At 40.7% G+C, this 12,950-nt stretch overlaps 1 protein-coding gene and 1 long non-coding RNA gene across 3 annotated transcripts in view; one reads left to right on the top strand and one right to left on the bottom strand.

The window, feature by feature from the left end:
* The window catches only part of sema3h (sema domain, immunoglobulin domain (Ig), short basic domain, secreted, (semaphorin) 3H), an 82,056-nt gene that overhangs the window by 11,765 nt on the left and 57,341 nt on the right, over positions 1 to 12,950 (bottom strand). For both annotated transcript variants that reach the window (XM_056422598.1, XM_056422599.1), the window contains 6 exons: positions 12,708 to 12,770; positions 11,874 to 11,993; positions 10,802 to 10,895; positions 8,724 to 8,843; positions 7,377 to 7,522; positions 6,486 to 6,600 (listed from right to left, as the gene is read on the bottom strand). In XM_056422598.1, the coding sequence (XP_056278573.1) occupies positions 6,486 to 6,600; positions 7,377 to 7,522; positions 8,724 to 8,843; positions 10,802 to 10,895; positions 11,874 to 11,993; positions 12,708 to 12,770 (658 nt within the window). The remainder of the gene's footprint in view (positions 1 to 6,485; positions 6,601 to 7,376; positions 7,523 to 8,723; positions 8,844 to 10,801; positions 10,896 to 11,873; positions 11,994 to 12,707; positions 12,771 to 12,950) is intronic.
* On the top strand, positions 8,785 to 11,926 carry LOC130199273 (uncharacterized). Its single transcript, XR_008832794.1, has 3 exons — positions 8,785 to 8,864; positions 8,960 to 9,085; positions 11,854 to 11,926. It is a non-coding gene; the product is annotated as an uncharacterized LOC130199273 (long non-coding RNA).

The following is a 12,950-nucleotide window of genomic DNA, read 5'->3' as shown; positions in this document are numbered from 1 at the left end:
GTCTGTTCCTGTCTTCCATTGCTCTATATTTTTTACTCATACTGTTTCTCATCACTCCATTTTTTTTGCATTTCCAGCAAATTCACATCTTCTAAAAAATCCACTTCCTCTATCACCTTTCACAAATCAAAACCTTTTTCATCTCTCCATTTTTCAACTCATAAAAGGTTGTTTTTTTCATGGCAGTTTTTGTTTGCTTAATTACTCTGGATGCTATATGCTCTTTGGTGAACGCTTTCATCCAAAGCACCTCAAAGTTTTTTCAAGGAAGGGATGAGTCAGAGTCAAAAGAAGGGCATCGGATTTAGATTTACATCAAAACCCGAAGCACAGAGTTTTTATAGCCACAATAATCTGAATCAGCGTGAATCAGATGAAATATAACCCTGTAAGACCCCTCGTTGTAATATTACAACGTCACTTTTATCTCTCTAAAAAACACATTTGCAAAAACGTTTTTTGGGGAAAGACCATATTTACATAGTCAATGGGTCCTATTGTCTTGCCTTGCAATGCCATTGGATTGTAAATGTGTATATACTGTAGGTGTGGCCATAAGGCCATGAACTCACTCTACCTGCAAACTTTCCCGGAAGCACATCTCCTTGTTTCATTCAACTGGTTATATCAACATTGAAGGAAGTAAATTCCATGAAATATTTTTTTTGGTGATTGTTAGAATATGTAGTTCATGTAAATACTAAGTTATTGTGGAATTAATGCATCACATTAGATTTTCAGCTTGTTATGTCATTGTTGTAATTTTACAACGTTGGGTGAACATGGTAGCTAAAATAGCAGGTGCACCTTGCACACTACATGGAGACATTCCACTTCTCGGATGTTCAGATACAGGATAAATATAATGTATTTGATGATTCACACTTTATAAAAGGGTTATTTGTTATAATTTTAAGTTTAGACCATATTTGAATAATTCTAAATGGGTTAGGGTAACCCAAACCCTATGTTATTTCTATGTTCGCAGTGAGATATAGTCAACTGTTTTTTGTATCTGGACTTTGTTGGTTTGCCCAAATATCTCCTTGTTACACAAGCCAGATAATGTGTGTAGAATGCTTTGGAGGATGGTTGTTCAGGGACAAGTGTAAATGTTTTGGAATGTGGGAGTTGCATGTATTTTGCATTGGTCAGGGAGAGGTGTAAATGTTTTGGAATGTGGGGGTTGCATTTATAATGCATTGTTCAGGGAGAGGTGTAAATGTTCTGGAATATGGGGATGTAAGAGTTCTGGGGGGGTTGTATTTTCCTTTTGTAAATGTAAGTAGAGAGCACATTAGGCTAGCCAGACAGTATTGTGTGCCATCAGTGGAGTGTATTGCCTGAAGAGGATTAATTTGCATTGGAATTAGTTATACTTGAACATTCTCTAACTATTGTTTCCATTTCAGAATGCCACCAGCAAGGAGAGCAAATGCTGAAATTCTGCTACCAACTAGGCCCAACATTGCAATATTACAACGTTTCCCTAAAAACTTACAATATTTTTTATTTTTTATTAATCCTTCATTATCTGCATCAGAAGACTCTCACAACATCATCTGACTTAAAAAAAAAAAGATTTAGATATTATTTCTATGCTTGGGTCTTACAGGGCTAAACCTGGGGGGAGCATGTTTAATGGGTGATCAGATTAAGGTCTGAAAACCCTGATAAAATCCATTTTAAGCGCACCAAAAAATCGAAGTCTATATACTTTGACTGATTAATGAAGTCAGCTAAAATACTTTTGAACTGGATGCCGGTACAACCTCCTCAATTCTTGTCGAGTAATGACGTCAAATGTAAATAAATAACCCAACATCTATAGATAAGACTAAGCATGAAGCACAAGCACAAGCACATGACATAGTATAATATTATACCAAAACCTAAATATAATACAATGATATACTGTCTGTACTTGGGCACAATGGTGCTTTGAGCTAAATGTCACCATGCTGACACTCTCACAATGATAATGTTTATGTGCAGCAGGTTTAATAAATGTAAACCAAAGGGACCAACGGACTAACTGCCAGCATGGCAAGTAAATACCCGTACATCACTTGCTGGCAAGGGAAAGAGAAATCTACATTTGTTCCAAGTAGAAAATAAGAGAATCTAATAGTTAATTTACTCAGTTCAACATTGAAAAAGTACTGCGTGAACTTAATATAAACTTTGGTAAAGCCTGTCGGGAAAAACTCTGAATCCCTGCCTTCGGCTTGAAAGTAAGTCGGTGTCTCTTTCTTCTCAGCACCTCACTATGCATTCATCCACATATAAAAAAAAGTTTAACTTTGGAACACGCAGACAGAACAATTTTTTCATACTTTAAACAACACGTCTTAGTTATTTGCAGCTCAGCTTGGCATAAATTCATACTTATCTCTTTTGTGACAAGTCTGACAGGCTGATTTAAAGCCGTTCCACCTTGCCTCTACATCTCCCGTCCGTCTGATTTACTAAACTGACTTTAATGTCATTAATCAGGGAAGGGAAAGCAAAACACTTACACCTTTTCATTTCAAACATTGCAGGAAATATGAAGCCAATCTGCTTCTGTCTGCAAAGTTATTTGACTAGTTGAGTCAAGGTGAACATTTTATCATTTTTCAAGTTGAAGCAGGAAGTAGTTCTAAAATATGTGAATACAGCATCTGCACAGTAATCACCTTCATGCTTTCTTTTTTATTTATTTTTACCGCATCTCCTTTCTCTTTCATTGTCAGACAGCTGGCCAACGTCTTCTGGCAACAATCCCTCTTTCCGAGCTTTTTCCTTTTTACCCTCTGAATCGTCTTCCCATTTTTTCTTTCTCTCTTTCTCTTTTCATCAGGTGCTCATTCCTCGTCCTTTTCTGCTCAAATCCTCCTGGACTTCCCGGGATCCCTCTGGGTGTCTCTCATTCTCTTTGTTTCTCACTATCGCCGTCCCTCCCAGTCTCCCTCCCTTCCTCCCACTATCTTTCGATCCCTCGATCTCCCCATCCATCTGTCTGTCTGGCCTATTTTCTCTGGTGGATTGTTCTTGTGTCTTCTTCTCGAAACAAGATGCGGCTGTGTTCCCCTGGGGGAAGATAGTCTTGTCTAGCCTGTAGACCTGCAGCCACAACCCCTATCTCCATCCTCCTCCTCCTAATTGTTTGGCCATAGCCCCCCAGGCAAACACCTCTGTCCTCCTTGTTTCTCTGCTGTTCCGTCATTCTCTTTCTTACCCTGAATGACAACATCCATCTTCTCCCTTTTCCTCCTTTTTTTCCCCCTCCTCGGCATCTCAATTTTCCAATAATAGCCATGACTTCATCTTGTCTGGTTCTTTAACCCCCTCAGCTATTGACCCTATTCCTTCTGTCAATGCACATGCATATATATATATATATGATGTCCATTAGGCTATTGAATTACATTCAGACCATTTAAATTAAGATTTTTTTCCAGCAGCAATAATATAACAATAATTTACATTAGCTATGTTGTGAATTTAGAAAAGTGTCATAATCTCTCTCTTGGAGACACAATTCAGAATTTTGCCTGGACTTCCCTTGTGTGACTTCACTGTAGCTCAAGGGGAATAGGACACTGGTGTCAGAAACTTGTTTAAGAGGAGGCACATTCTGCCCGTGCTACTGCACTTTCCACTTTTATTAACCTTTACATATCAGCCACATCTGAAAGGTCATTTTAGACATCCCTCTTTATGCCAGAGCACCTCTACTAGTCTCCAAGTCATACTTCATCTTTTCTCGTTCAATCTCTTTCTAAACCCATCTGCTCTTCTTGCCAGCAGCTCACCTTCTCCATCCTCTCCCCCTCTATTGTTATACTTCTGATGAAATGGGCTCTCATTTAAAATATGTTCACAAAGCTATATGATGGATTAGAAAGTCAGTATGGAGGCATCAAACATGATTAATTTTGTTCAGTATCATAAAACCTGTTTTCTTACCCAGCTGAAAGAAAAGCAGTAAAGTAAAAATGCATCATTTGGGTAAAGATGACGGCACTTGGAATCCCGGTTTAACATTTTATTTAGTTTGTCACTATTATCTAATAGAGATAAACCCAACAAAAGGTTTAACTGCAGAGTAATACTGTTTAAATGTTGCTTTAGATGAGTGAATGTAAATGTTGCCTGTAAAAGAGTAAAAAAGCCTTAAATTCATTTTCACTAAGGCCAGGGGAAATTACCTCAATTTACTAGCAGATTTTATTTGTACTTCTAATTTTCATATAATTGTGTTTTCGAAATATATCCTAACTTTTTGAGATACTGTACATATTTGTTCTATGTTAGAGCACACTGTGGTTGGTGTGCAACCCTTTATCATGAAAATTACGTTCCCCCAGAACTAAAACATAATTTTCAATTACGTTGGACTGAAACGTATTTCTCCTCCGATTACGTTTGTATTTGATGTATTACAAATACGTCTCTAATCAATGTATGCCCTTTGTTGTCTCGCTTTTCTACAACACTGTTATTAATTGGAAAAATAATCTTATCTATTATTATTTTATATGTTGTATCGCCTGCGTATTATGACAGCAATAGACGTGTTTACTTCTCATAAAACAAAAAAGCAGGTATCCTGTAAAAAGGCAAAAAATCTGGGAAATAATTTGGGAATCGTTAATAAAACATGATTTAAAACATGATTTAAAAAGAAATAATGGAACTATGAACTTGTTTTTCGGCCCATCCCTTCCTGGGACACATGAGCCTTGTCCGGGGAAGGCACAGTCTCCCTACAATGGTAATATCTACCTGGAAATATGTTAACCTTTATCAATAACGTCATATGAAAATCATCCGAAGTCTGTTCGGATTGGATCAGGGAGACACGCCTACCTTCGATGACGTCAGTGGGCAGCCTGAAACTAGGACACAAAAGCAACGCAATAATAATCACTTGACCACAATCTTGTGGGTAAAAATTACCCAACGTTACTGTTCTAAGGGTTTTAAGAAGTAATGACCGGAAAAAAAGTTCAAAGCTCCAATATTTCTTTAAAAAAATGTTTTAGATCATGTTTCATGAACGATTTACAAATTATTTCCCAGATTTTTCGTTTTTTTACAGGATACCGGCTAAAAGCAGTGTTATGGCACAATGACAAAAACTAGACACAAAGACAAAACATATAACAAACGCGTTTTTTTCTATAACTCAGTATCCTTTTACACATAACTAAGTATCCTTTCACACACACACGGCCAGGTGGTATCCACTGCCCTGCTGCCATGAGGGACCCGCAGACCATCTAGGGTTTATTGGATTTGTGGTGTGTCTGTTTGGCGGAGCATGAAATAAACAAAACACTGACAGCATTCTGATCTGTTAATCTCCTGTTAATGGGTTTGTGGTTTTGTGTGAATGTGTGTGTCTTGCTGAAGTGAATTCACAACTAAATTTGTATGCACCCTTATCACATGTGTAAAACATGGCCACAGGCAAACCGGGTAGACATATTTATGCTCCTGACAAGTCAGAACTGTTTTGAGGACATAAACTGAGGCTATTGTTGTTTACTTTGAGAAAAAATGTAATCCATAAACAGTGACGGTAAGAAACAAGTTATGTCTCCGCAGACGAGGAGACACTGATCGAGCTCTTGCAATTTTCTATGTGCTTGTCCAAAATGTAAAATAAAACATGCAGCAATGTAATGCTGAGGGCAGAATGTGTGCAGTAGAAGTGCTTCTGGCCCATATATGACACTATATGCTGCTTCAACTGCATACTAACTACTACAGTGACTTGAATTAAACTAACTATTGTAGTTACTCTAAATGGGTTAACAAATTGATCAACCAAAGTGGAATGATCTGAAATCAATATAAGAATGACAACAATACCAATGCATGTATCAGTGATTTGCCATGTTTGCTCCATGCTGTATATTGTCTTCTGTGGATTATCTGCATTGTCTGACCTCCGAAGCTCGGCCTCTAGGGTTCTAAACCCATTCAGGGTAGGAGACTGCAAAGTGGTGCAGCGGAAGAGGTCCATCGATAGAAACCATCCTTTAAACATATACTCAAAACATATGCCTTCATTGGCCTGCTCCTAAGGACAGACGGACGGACGAATGCACGCACGCACGCATGCGCACACGCACGCGCACGCGCACACGTACACGCACACAAACAGACAACCAGAGGACACTGGCGCAAATCCTTGAAAATGAATAAACCCACAGCAACTGAATGTTGATGCCAGTTTCCGTGGTAACTGGTAAAGATGAACGCAAGGTGAGCAACAGGGCTCTTGATCGCCGTGGTAACGGTGGTACCACTTAGACACACATTTACTCTGAAGCACACACACACACACACACTGTAAATGAAGGATCCAAATCCTATTATGTAACAATAAATGGCAGAGTTTCTGCTATTGATGTGACCAGTGGTTCTGGCCTGTTTGATTAGTTGTATTGTGCACGTAATGTGTTTTCTTTTTAATGCTTGTGTGCACTCACGCAGCTGGTCAAAGTGTGTCTGCAGCCCATCTGGTCCAGGGACTGAACACACCATACGAGCCTTCTGGAAGGTACTCCACTTATTGACTAAACTCCTCTGGCCTCCGATGTCATTCTACAAACACAAAAAACAGTCATTTAATGAACCAATATATACTTTCTGTCTACATTAGGTAAATCATCACTCATCATTCTCCATCATCCTCACAAAAACAATCTACTTCAAATTCAAAGAATACAAAAGCATAGGCACTGGTTTCTTTTTTATTTCTAAAAATATTGGATCTAAGTAAACTATACTACTAAAAATACGAAACTATAATTTTCTATGACATAAAATGTATACTCACAACTGAGATACCTTATCAAATAAATTGTTAGGAAATACAAAAAATACTTTTACATACATACATTCTGCACGTGTGAGAGGGTGATCATTTTCATTGTTGATTAAACTGACTATAAGCTTCTCAATTTATTGATTAGTCATTTGGTATGTAAAACATTATCAATAAATGTGACTGATGTTGGAAACATTTTCTATGTCACATAAATGTGCGGAAAGAAATATTAATGCAAACACACAAACATAGTCATCCATGTTTACACAGATCTACATTAAAAGGCAAACAGTGCAAACATTCACAGCGTATCACAGTGGAGCAGAAGGCCCATTGAAGAATACACAGACTTAAAAAAGCGCATCTATACAAGTTGGCAGGAACATCGAATAACACAGCTTTTTACGTAAACACACAACAGGCACAGACACACACTGAACCGCACGTACATCCTGTACTTCTTCAGGCAAACACGTGTTTACGTAAACTACATGAGCCGACAAACACACAAACCTAGTCTCTATCTGTCTCCAACAAACCCACTCCATACCTTGCACACACGAGCCACTCGGGAGTAGAGCACCTTCCCAGCAGCCCCTTCTGCCTCTTGAGCGCGCTCAGTGAAAAACACATAGACCTTATCATCTTCCGGATTATCAGTTTCAGACAGCGGCGCTACCCGCACAAACTGGGCATCTGGGGAGAGAGAGAGAGAGACGGTCAGAGGAAAATACAGGTACAACTGTGTTTACAAACAGCAGAGAGTCAACATGTATCTCGTTGTTGTCAGCAGCAGACGTTGACAGACTGGTCTGATAAAGCACTAACCGGGTGTGGAGAAGATGGTTTGAAAGATGTTTATTTAGAGGAAAAGACATTATGTTTAGTCCAGAATATTCAGTATAGGAAGTAAAATTGTCACTTGAAAAATAGATGTAGAAACAGGACAGATATGCACCAAAGGATTAGCAGGTATGGCACATGTATCAAGACTCCCACATAACAAAGAAGGCAATCCATTATAATCATGGGAAGCATTCTAACAAAATAAAAGGTACATGTTGGTGTTTTCTGTATGAAAAATGACCTGCTTAAAATTCCAATATTTGCTGATTTCTAAACACAGTTGGGACCATCCATCTATCATTCACAAACACTGCCAAGCCTCCTCCCTTCCTCTTACCACTCTCCATTGTCCTGTACGCCCCTATGATACAGAACCTGTCGAGTGCAGCGTGCGTGTCCGGAGTTAGCTCCGTGAGCCAAGTCTCCGTGAACACCATGAGGCTACACTCTAATGGCGAGTCAGCACTGTCAGCTCGTCCATTTTGTTGACGAGAGACCTCAGGTTTCCCATGATGATGGAGGAAAGGACGGGTTTAAAATGTCTACAGTATTTCTGGCACGACGTTTCGCCCCTGCACGGCATCCCTGTTTCTTTCTCCGCAGCTTGTGGGGAACCTCAGGTCTCACCTCGGGTAGCAGCACCGCCGTGTCCCGGAAGGCTAACAGTTGGTCCCTTGAGTAAACAACCTTGGCTGCGTGCTGGGTCCCCAGACACGGTGGCGAAAAATAAAACAAAAAAAGCAGATAGACCACGCCGAACTCGACGTGTCTAGCTGCCATAGTGCACTGATTACGTCGATAATCAGTAGGGGGAAAAAAAGAAGTGACAAGAAGCAACAAAAATATAGAATAATATAAGAAAAGCTCAATGGTGCGTGGGAGCTGCTGTAAAAGGCAACCACTCGTGTGGCGCCGGAAGTAGGCAGTAGGAAAACTCTGTACATCGGCAGACTTCTGTTGTGGCATCCAACCACGGTGGTCAGAGAGGAGTTTATTTTGTACTTCTCCTTTGATTCTCTTTGACCTTTATTTGACCTTTCTTTGCACCTACCCTGCAGCCAGGTGGAATCGTACTGCTCGCTGCGGATGACGTGACGGCTGCCGAGACTACGGAAAAAGGCGGAGTCCCGGCTCATGAAGTCCGAGGTGATCCCTGCATACAGCTCTCCATCTGCACAGAATAACAACAAATGTAGGTATTGGTAGGCAAGAAAGAAAGTTTGTCAATATGAAGTTTAGGTCTACTCCAAAATATTCTCATCATGGTTCATGCAATATTCTTGGCAGATCCAGACCCTGCCAGGACCCAAGTTTGTAACTCAGGCCTTGTGTCCAGCCCAAGACGACTCTAAGGACATCACTTTTAGTTTTTTATTGTTGTACCACCTTTGCCACTTTCACGGTGACCCCAAGGTGACTATAGCCAACGTTTGTGTTACCTTCATTGAATTTACTGTTACTTTGTATAACTGGTCCAAATCTATGCTGAGAAGCCTAAGTGACCTTGTGGATAGGGCATTGGCCTCTTAACCAAGGCATTATGGATTCAAATTAATTTAACATATACAACCATCCTCTGCTTTGCATTGCAAGGCATGTTATATTACTTCTAGAGGAGCAACTGATCATAAAACTCATCACATCATTGATGATCCTTTTTTCCAGACGCAGACCCCTTTGGCTCTGACCAACCAACACTAAATTTTTCAAGATCCCATGTAAACACATAAGCATATAATTCACCTTTACCCAATAATCATTTTCATTGAACGGAGCCTGAATGCATCATAATGTTACCAAACGGAACCTTTGCTCTTCTCCTGTCAATTTAAACACGGGTTGGTTGTCTACAATGTTACATTACCAGAGATCAGCGACTAGAAAAACCTGGTTGCATATTTCTGAATGTCGGCAAATAACGATCCTCAGTAAAATTATATTTCACACTGTCTCAACAATTGTCCATTACACCACTAATTACTTCCAAAGAAAACTCACAATAGTCCTATTGTAGACATACATTACATTACATGTCATTTAGCAGACGCTTTTATCCAAAGCGACTTCCAATAAGTGCATTTCAACCTAGAGTATAAACCAAGAACAACAAGAACACAGGAAGCAACACTTCCTCAACTCAGTCGAACCACAAAAGCACCACAATAAGTGCCATCCCAGTGCCACTGAAGTGCAAATCTGTGTTTTAATCCAGATATAGTCGGAAAAGATGTGTTTTCAGTCTCAGGCGGAAGATGTAGAGACTTTCTGCTGTCCTGATGTCAGTGGGGAGCTCATTCCACCACTGAGGAGCCAGGACAGCAAACAGTCTGGATTTCGAGTGATTAGCTCGAGGTGCAGGAGGCACAAGACGATTGGCTGTTGCCGAGCGGAGTGAACGTGCCGGGGTGTACGGTGTGACCATATCCCGGATGTAGACGGGGCCCGATCCGTTTAGAGCACGGTACGCCAGAACCAGTGTTTTGAAGCGGATGCGGGCAGCCACCGGTAACCAGTGAAGAGATCGAAGGAGCGGAGTGGTGTGGGTGAATTTCGGGAGGCTGAAGACCAGTCGAGCTGCTGCATTCTGGATGAGCTGCAGAGGTCGGATGGCCTTAGCAGGTTGACCAGCCAGGAGGGAGTTGCAGTAGTTGAGGCGTGAAATGACCAGAGCCTGGACCAGAACCTGTGCCGCCTTCTGAGTAAGAAGAGGCCGTATTCTCCTGATGTTGTGCAGCATGTACCTACAGGAACGCGTCGCAGCGATGTTGGCCGTCAGGGAGAGTTGACTGTCTAGTGTCACCCCGAGGTTCCTGGCAGTCAGGGTAGGGGCCAACACAGAGCTGTTGAAGGTGGTAGTCAGGTCATGGGTGGGGGAGCCTTTCCCTGGAAGGAATAGTAGCTCGGTCTTGTCAGGGTTGATCTTCAGGTGGTGAGCAGACATCCACTGAGAGATGTCGGTCAGACAGGCAGAGACTCGCGCCGCCACCCGTGTTTCGGCCGGTGAATTGTGAATTGTGTGTTTGATTAATTCACTGGTCATCCACACCAATGTAAATCCTCAAAGACAAGTTACAGTTGCTATCATTGTTCATCGGAGTTGTAGTTTCAGGGAAAAGACGGTCAACTTACCAATGACATCGGAGGCTGTTTTCTGGAAAGGATCGTAGGGACATTTCCCTTTCCCACACTCTGTCTGACTGTAAGGGAGAGTCTGGTGCTCTGACTGGCAAAGAACACAAGGCCAAAGGTCAGAGAGGGAGAGAGTCAGCGAGACAGAAGCAGACAAGCAGGAGAAAAGAAGTTGTTTGAGCAGACTGACAGTCTATGACTCTTTTATAAAAAATGTTTTAATGCTAAATAATTTACTTCAACCAAACAAATAAGCATAACATCTTTTTCAGCCAGATGAACTACCCTGCCACACATACGCACAGAGCAAGTGGCTAATTGAGGTTAACCGGGCTAAGTGGTGGGATTAAAACATTTGTGAAGTCCAGTGTTAAACCAGTCAGCACCATCAGCTCCTCTAAGCACCACGTCTGAACCTCTCTGATCTCACATACCCTTTCATGGTATTAGCTCTTCCCTGACACACATTCACACACAAATATGAAGGCACAACCCCAAACCTTCTTTACAGCTGATCTGAAAAAGCTTTACAGCTTACAGGCTAGCTAATTAAGTAGCTACAGCTGTTTGAACGTGATGGGCAGAAAAGACCAGTTACATCTACTGGAAAAGTGCAGTGGATGACTAGGCACGTCTCAATCCAGTTTTCTATGCCCTGATCCAGATCTGAGTTGTTTAATATTGAATATCTGCTGAAATCAAGCCCAATGTGATATATATTTACAAAAAACAATTAGTTTTAATTTAATTAAATTAAATATGTATCTGACATCACATTTTCTTTTAATTACTTCCTAAGTTTACATTATTGATTTGAAGATTTTTTGGGGGAACTAAAATTAATGTGACACAATCTGCTGGAGAAAAGATATGTCACCCTGATTTGTTTGACCTACAGAAAGTCTCAGTCCATTTGCGGTTATACTGTTCAGTGGTGTGACAGAGTTGAGTTTCTTCCTCTACAAAAGATCTGCTTTGGTCAAGTGACTCCCCTTCCAGTTATTAAGACAGACGACACTTTCGCTGGTTAACGATAATTTGTGTGTTTACAGTATTTGTTCAATAATAATACCTGTTGGAAGACGCTGGTAGCTATGAAAGCACATCGAGGGTTGAAGGCTCCAGTCCCACAAACGTACAGGTGAGTCTGATTAAAAGGCTGCAGAACTCGCAGGAAGTTAGCACACTCCAACTGGACAGAGAGACACACAGTGAGGAATAACAGAGATATTTAGTGATATTGTTACACTACATATTTAAGGCAGTGGTTCATTCATATTAATTGGTTTAATGTGTATCACCGGGTAACAAATTTAACTTTGCCCGAAACCGCCAGAGTTTTTTCACACAAAAGACATGAATAGGGATATTCGGAGAAACTGAAAGTTGGGCAATATGGTACTACAAGCTCCTTAAGTTATGATGGTGCATCACCAATCAAGGCTTTGTAGGTTAGGAGAAGAATTTTAAAAGTGATTCTTGATTTTACAGGGAGCCAGTGCAGAGCAGCTAATGCAGAAGTGATGTGATCTCTTTTCTTAGTTTTAGTGAGAACAAGAGCTGCAGCATTCTGGATCAACTGCAGGGACCTAAGAGACTTATTTGAGCAGCCTGATAATAAGGAGTTGCAGTTATCCAGTCTAGAAGTAACAAACGCATGGACCAATTCTTCTGCATCTTTTGAGACAAGATGTGCCTGATTTTTGAAATATTACGTATTGAAATATTACATATTACATTCTTGCTGCAGAAATCTTCGAACCCATTCTTGTTTGACAGTTTGAAATTGCAGCACATCGTGAAGAAACGTTAAACTTGAATGGCCTGAAATACGAGCCACTGATTTACTGGTGTGTGTATGTGTGTGTGTGTGTGTGTGTGTCGGTGTGTGTGTGTGTTGACTCACCTCTGGATCTTTCCCAGCCATGAGACACTCCTGGACACGGTCTGGACTGGCTGGCCAGTGTATCTACAAAAAGAAAGAGAGATAAAAGAAAACAGGGAGAGAAAGAGATCTTAAAACTGTTTTTAATACTGACTCTAAATCACAGATAAAGGGCTTTTGGGATTAGCAGGTGCTTGACAAGGAAGCGAGGCAGGAGAAATCAGCAAACATGGCTAATCTAGAGGGAAAAAGTCAGGAGGAGAG

Source organism: Pseudoliparis swirei, chromosome 9, assembly GCF_029220125.1.
Source record: "Pseudoliparis swirei isolate HS2019 ecotype Mariana Trench chromosome 9, NWPU_hadal_v1, whole genome shotgun sequence".
In the NCBI taxonomy this organism is placed as follows: domain Eukaryota; kingdom Metazoa; phylum Chordata; class Actinopteri; order Perciformes; family Liparidae; genus Pseudoliparis; species Pseudoliparis swirei.
This window is presented reverse-complemented; position numbering and strand designations above follow the sequence as displayed.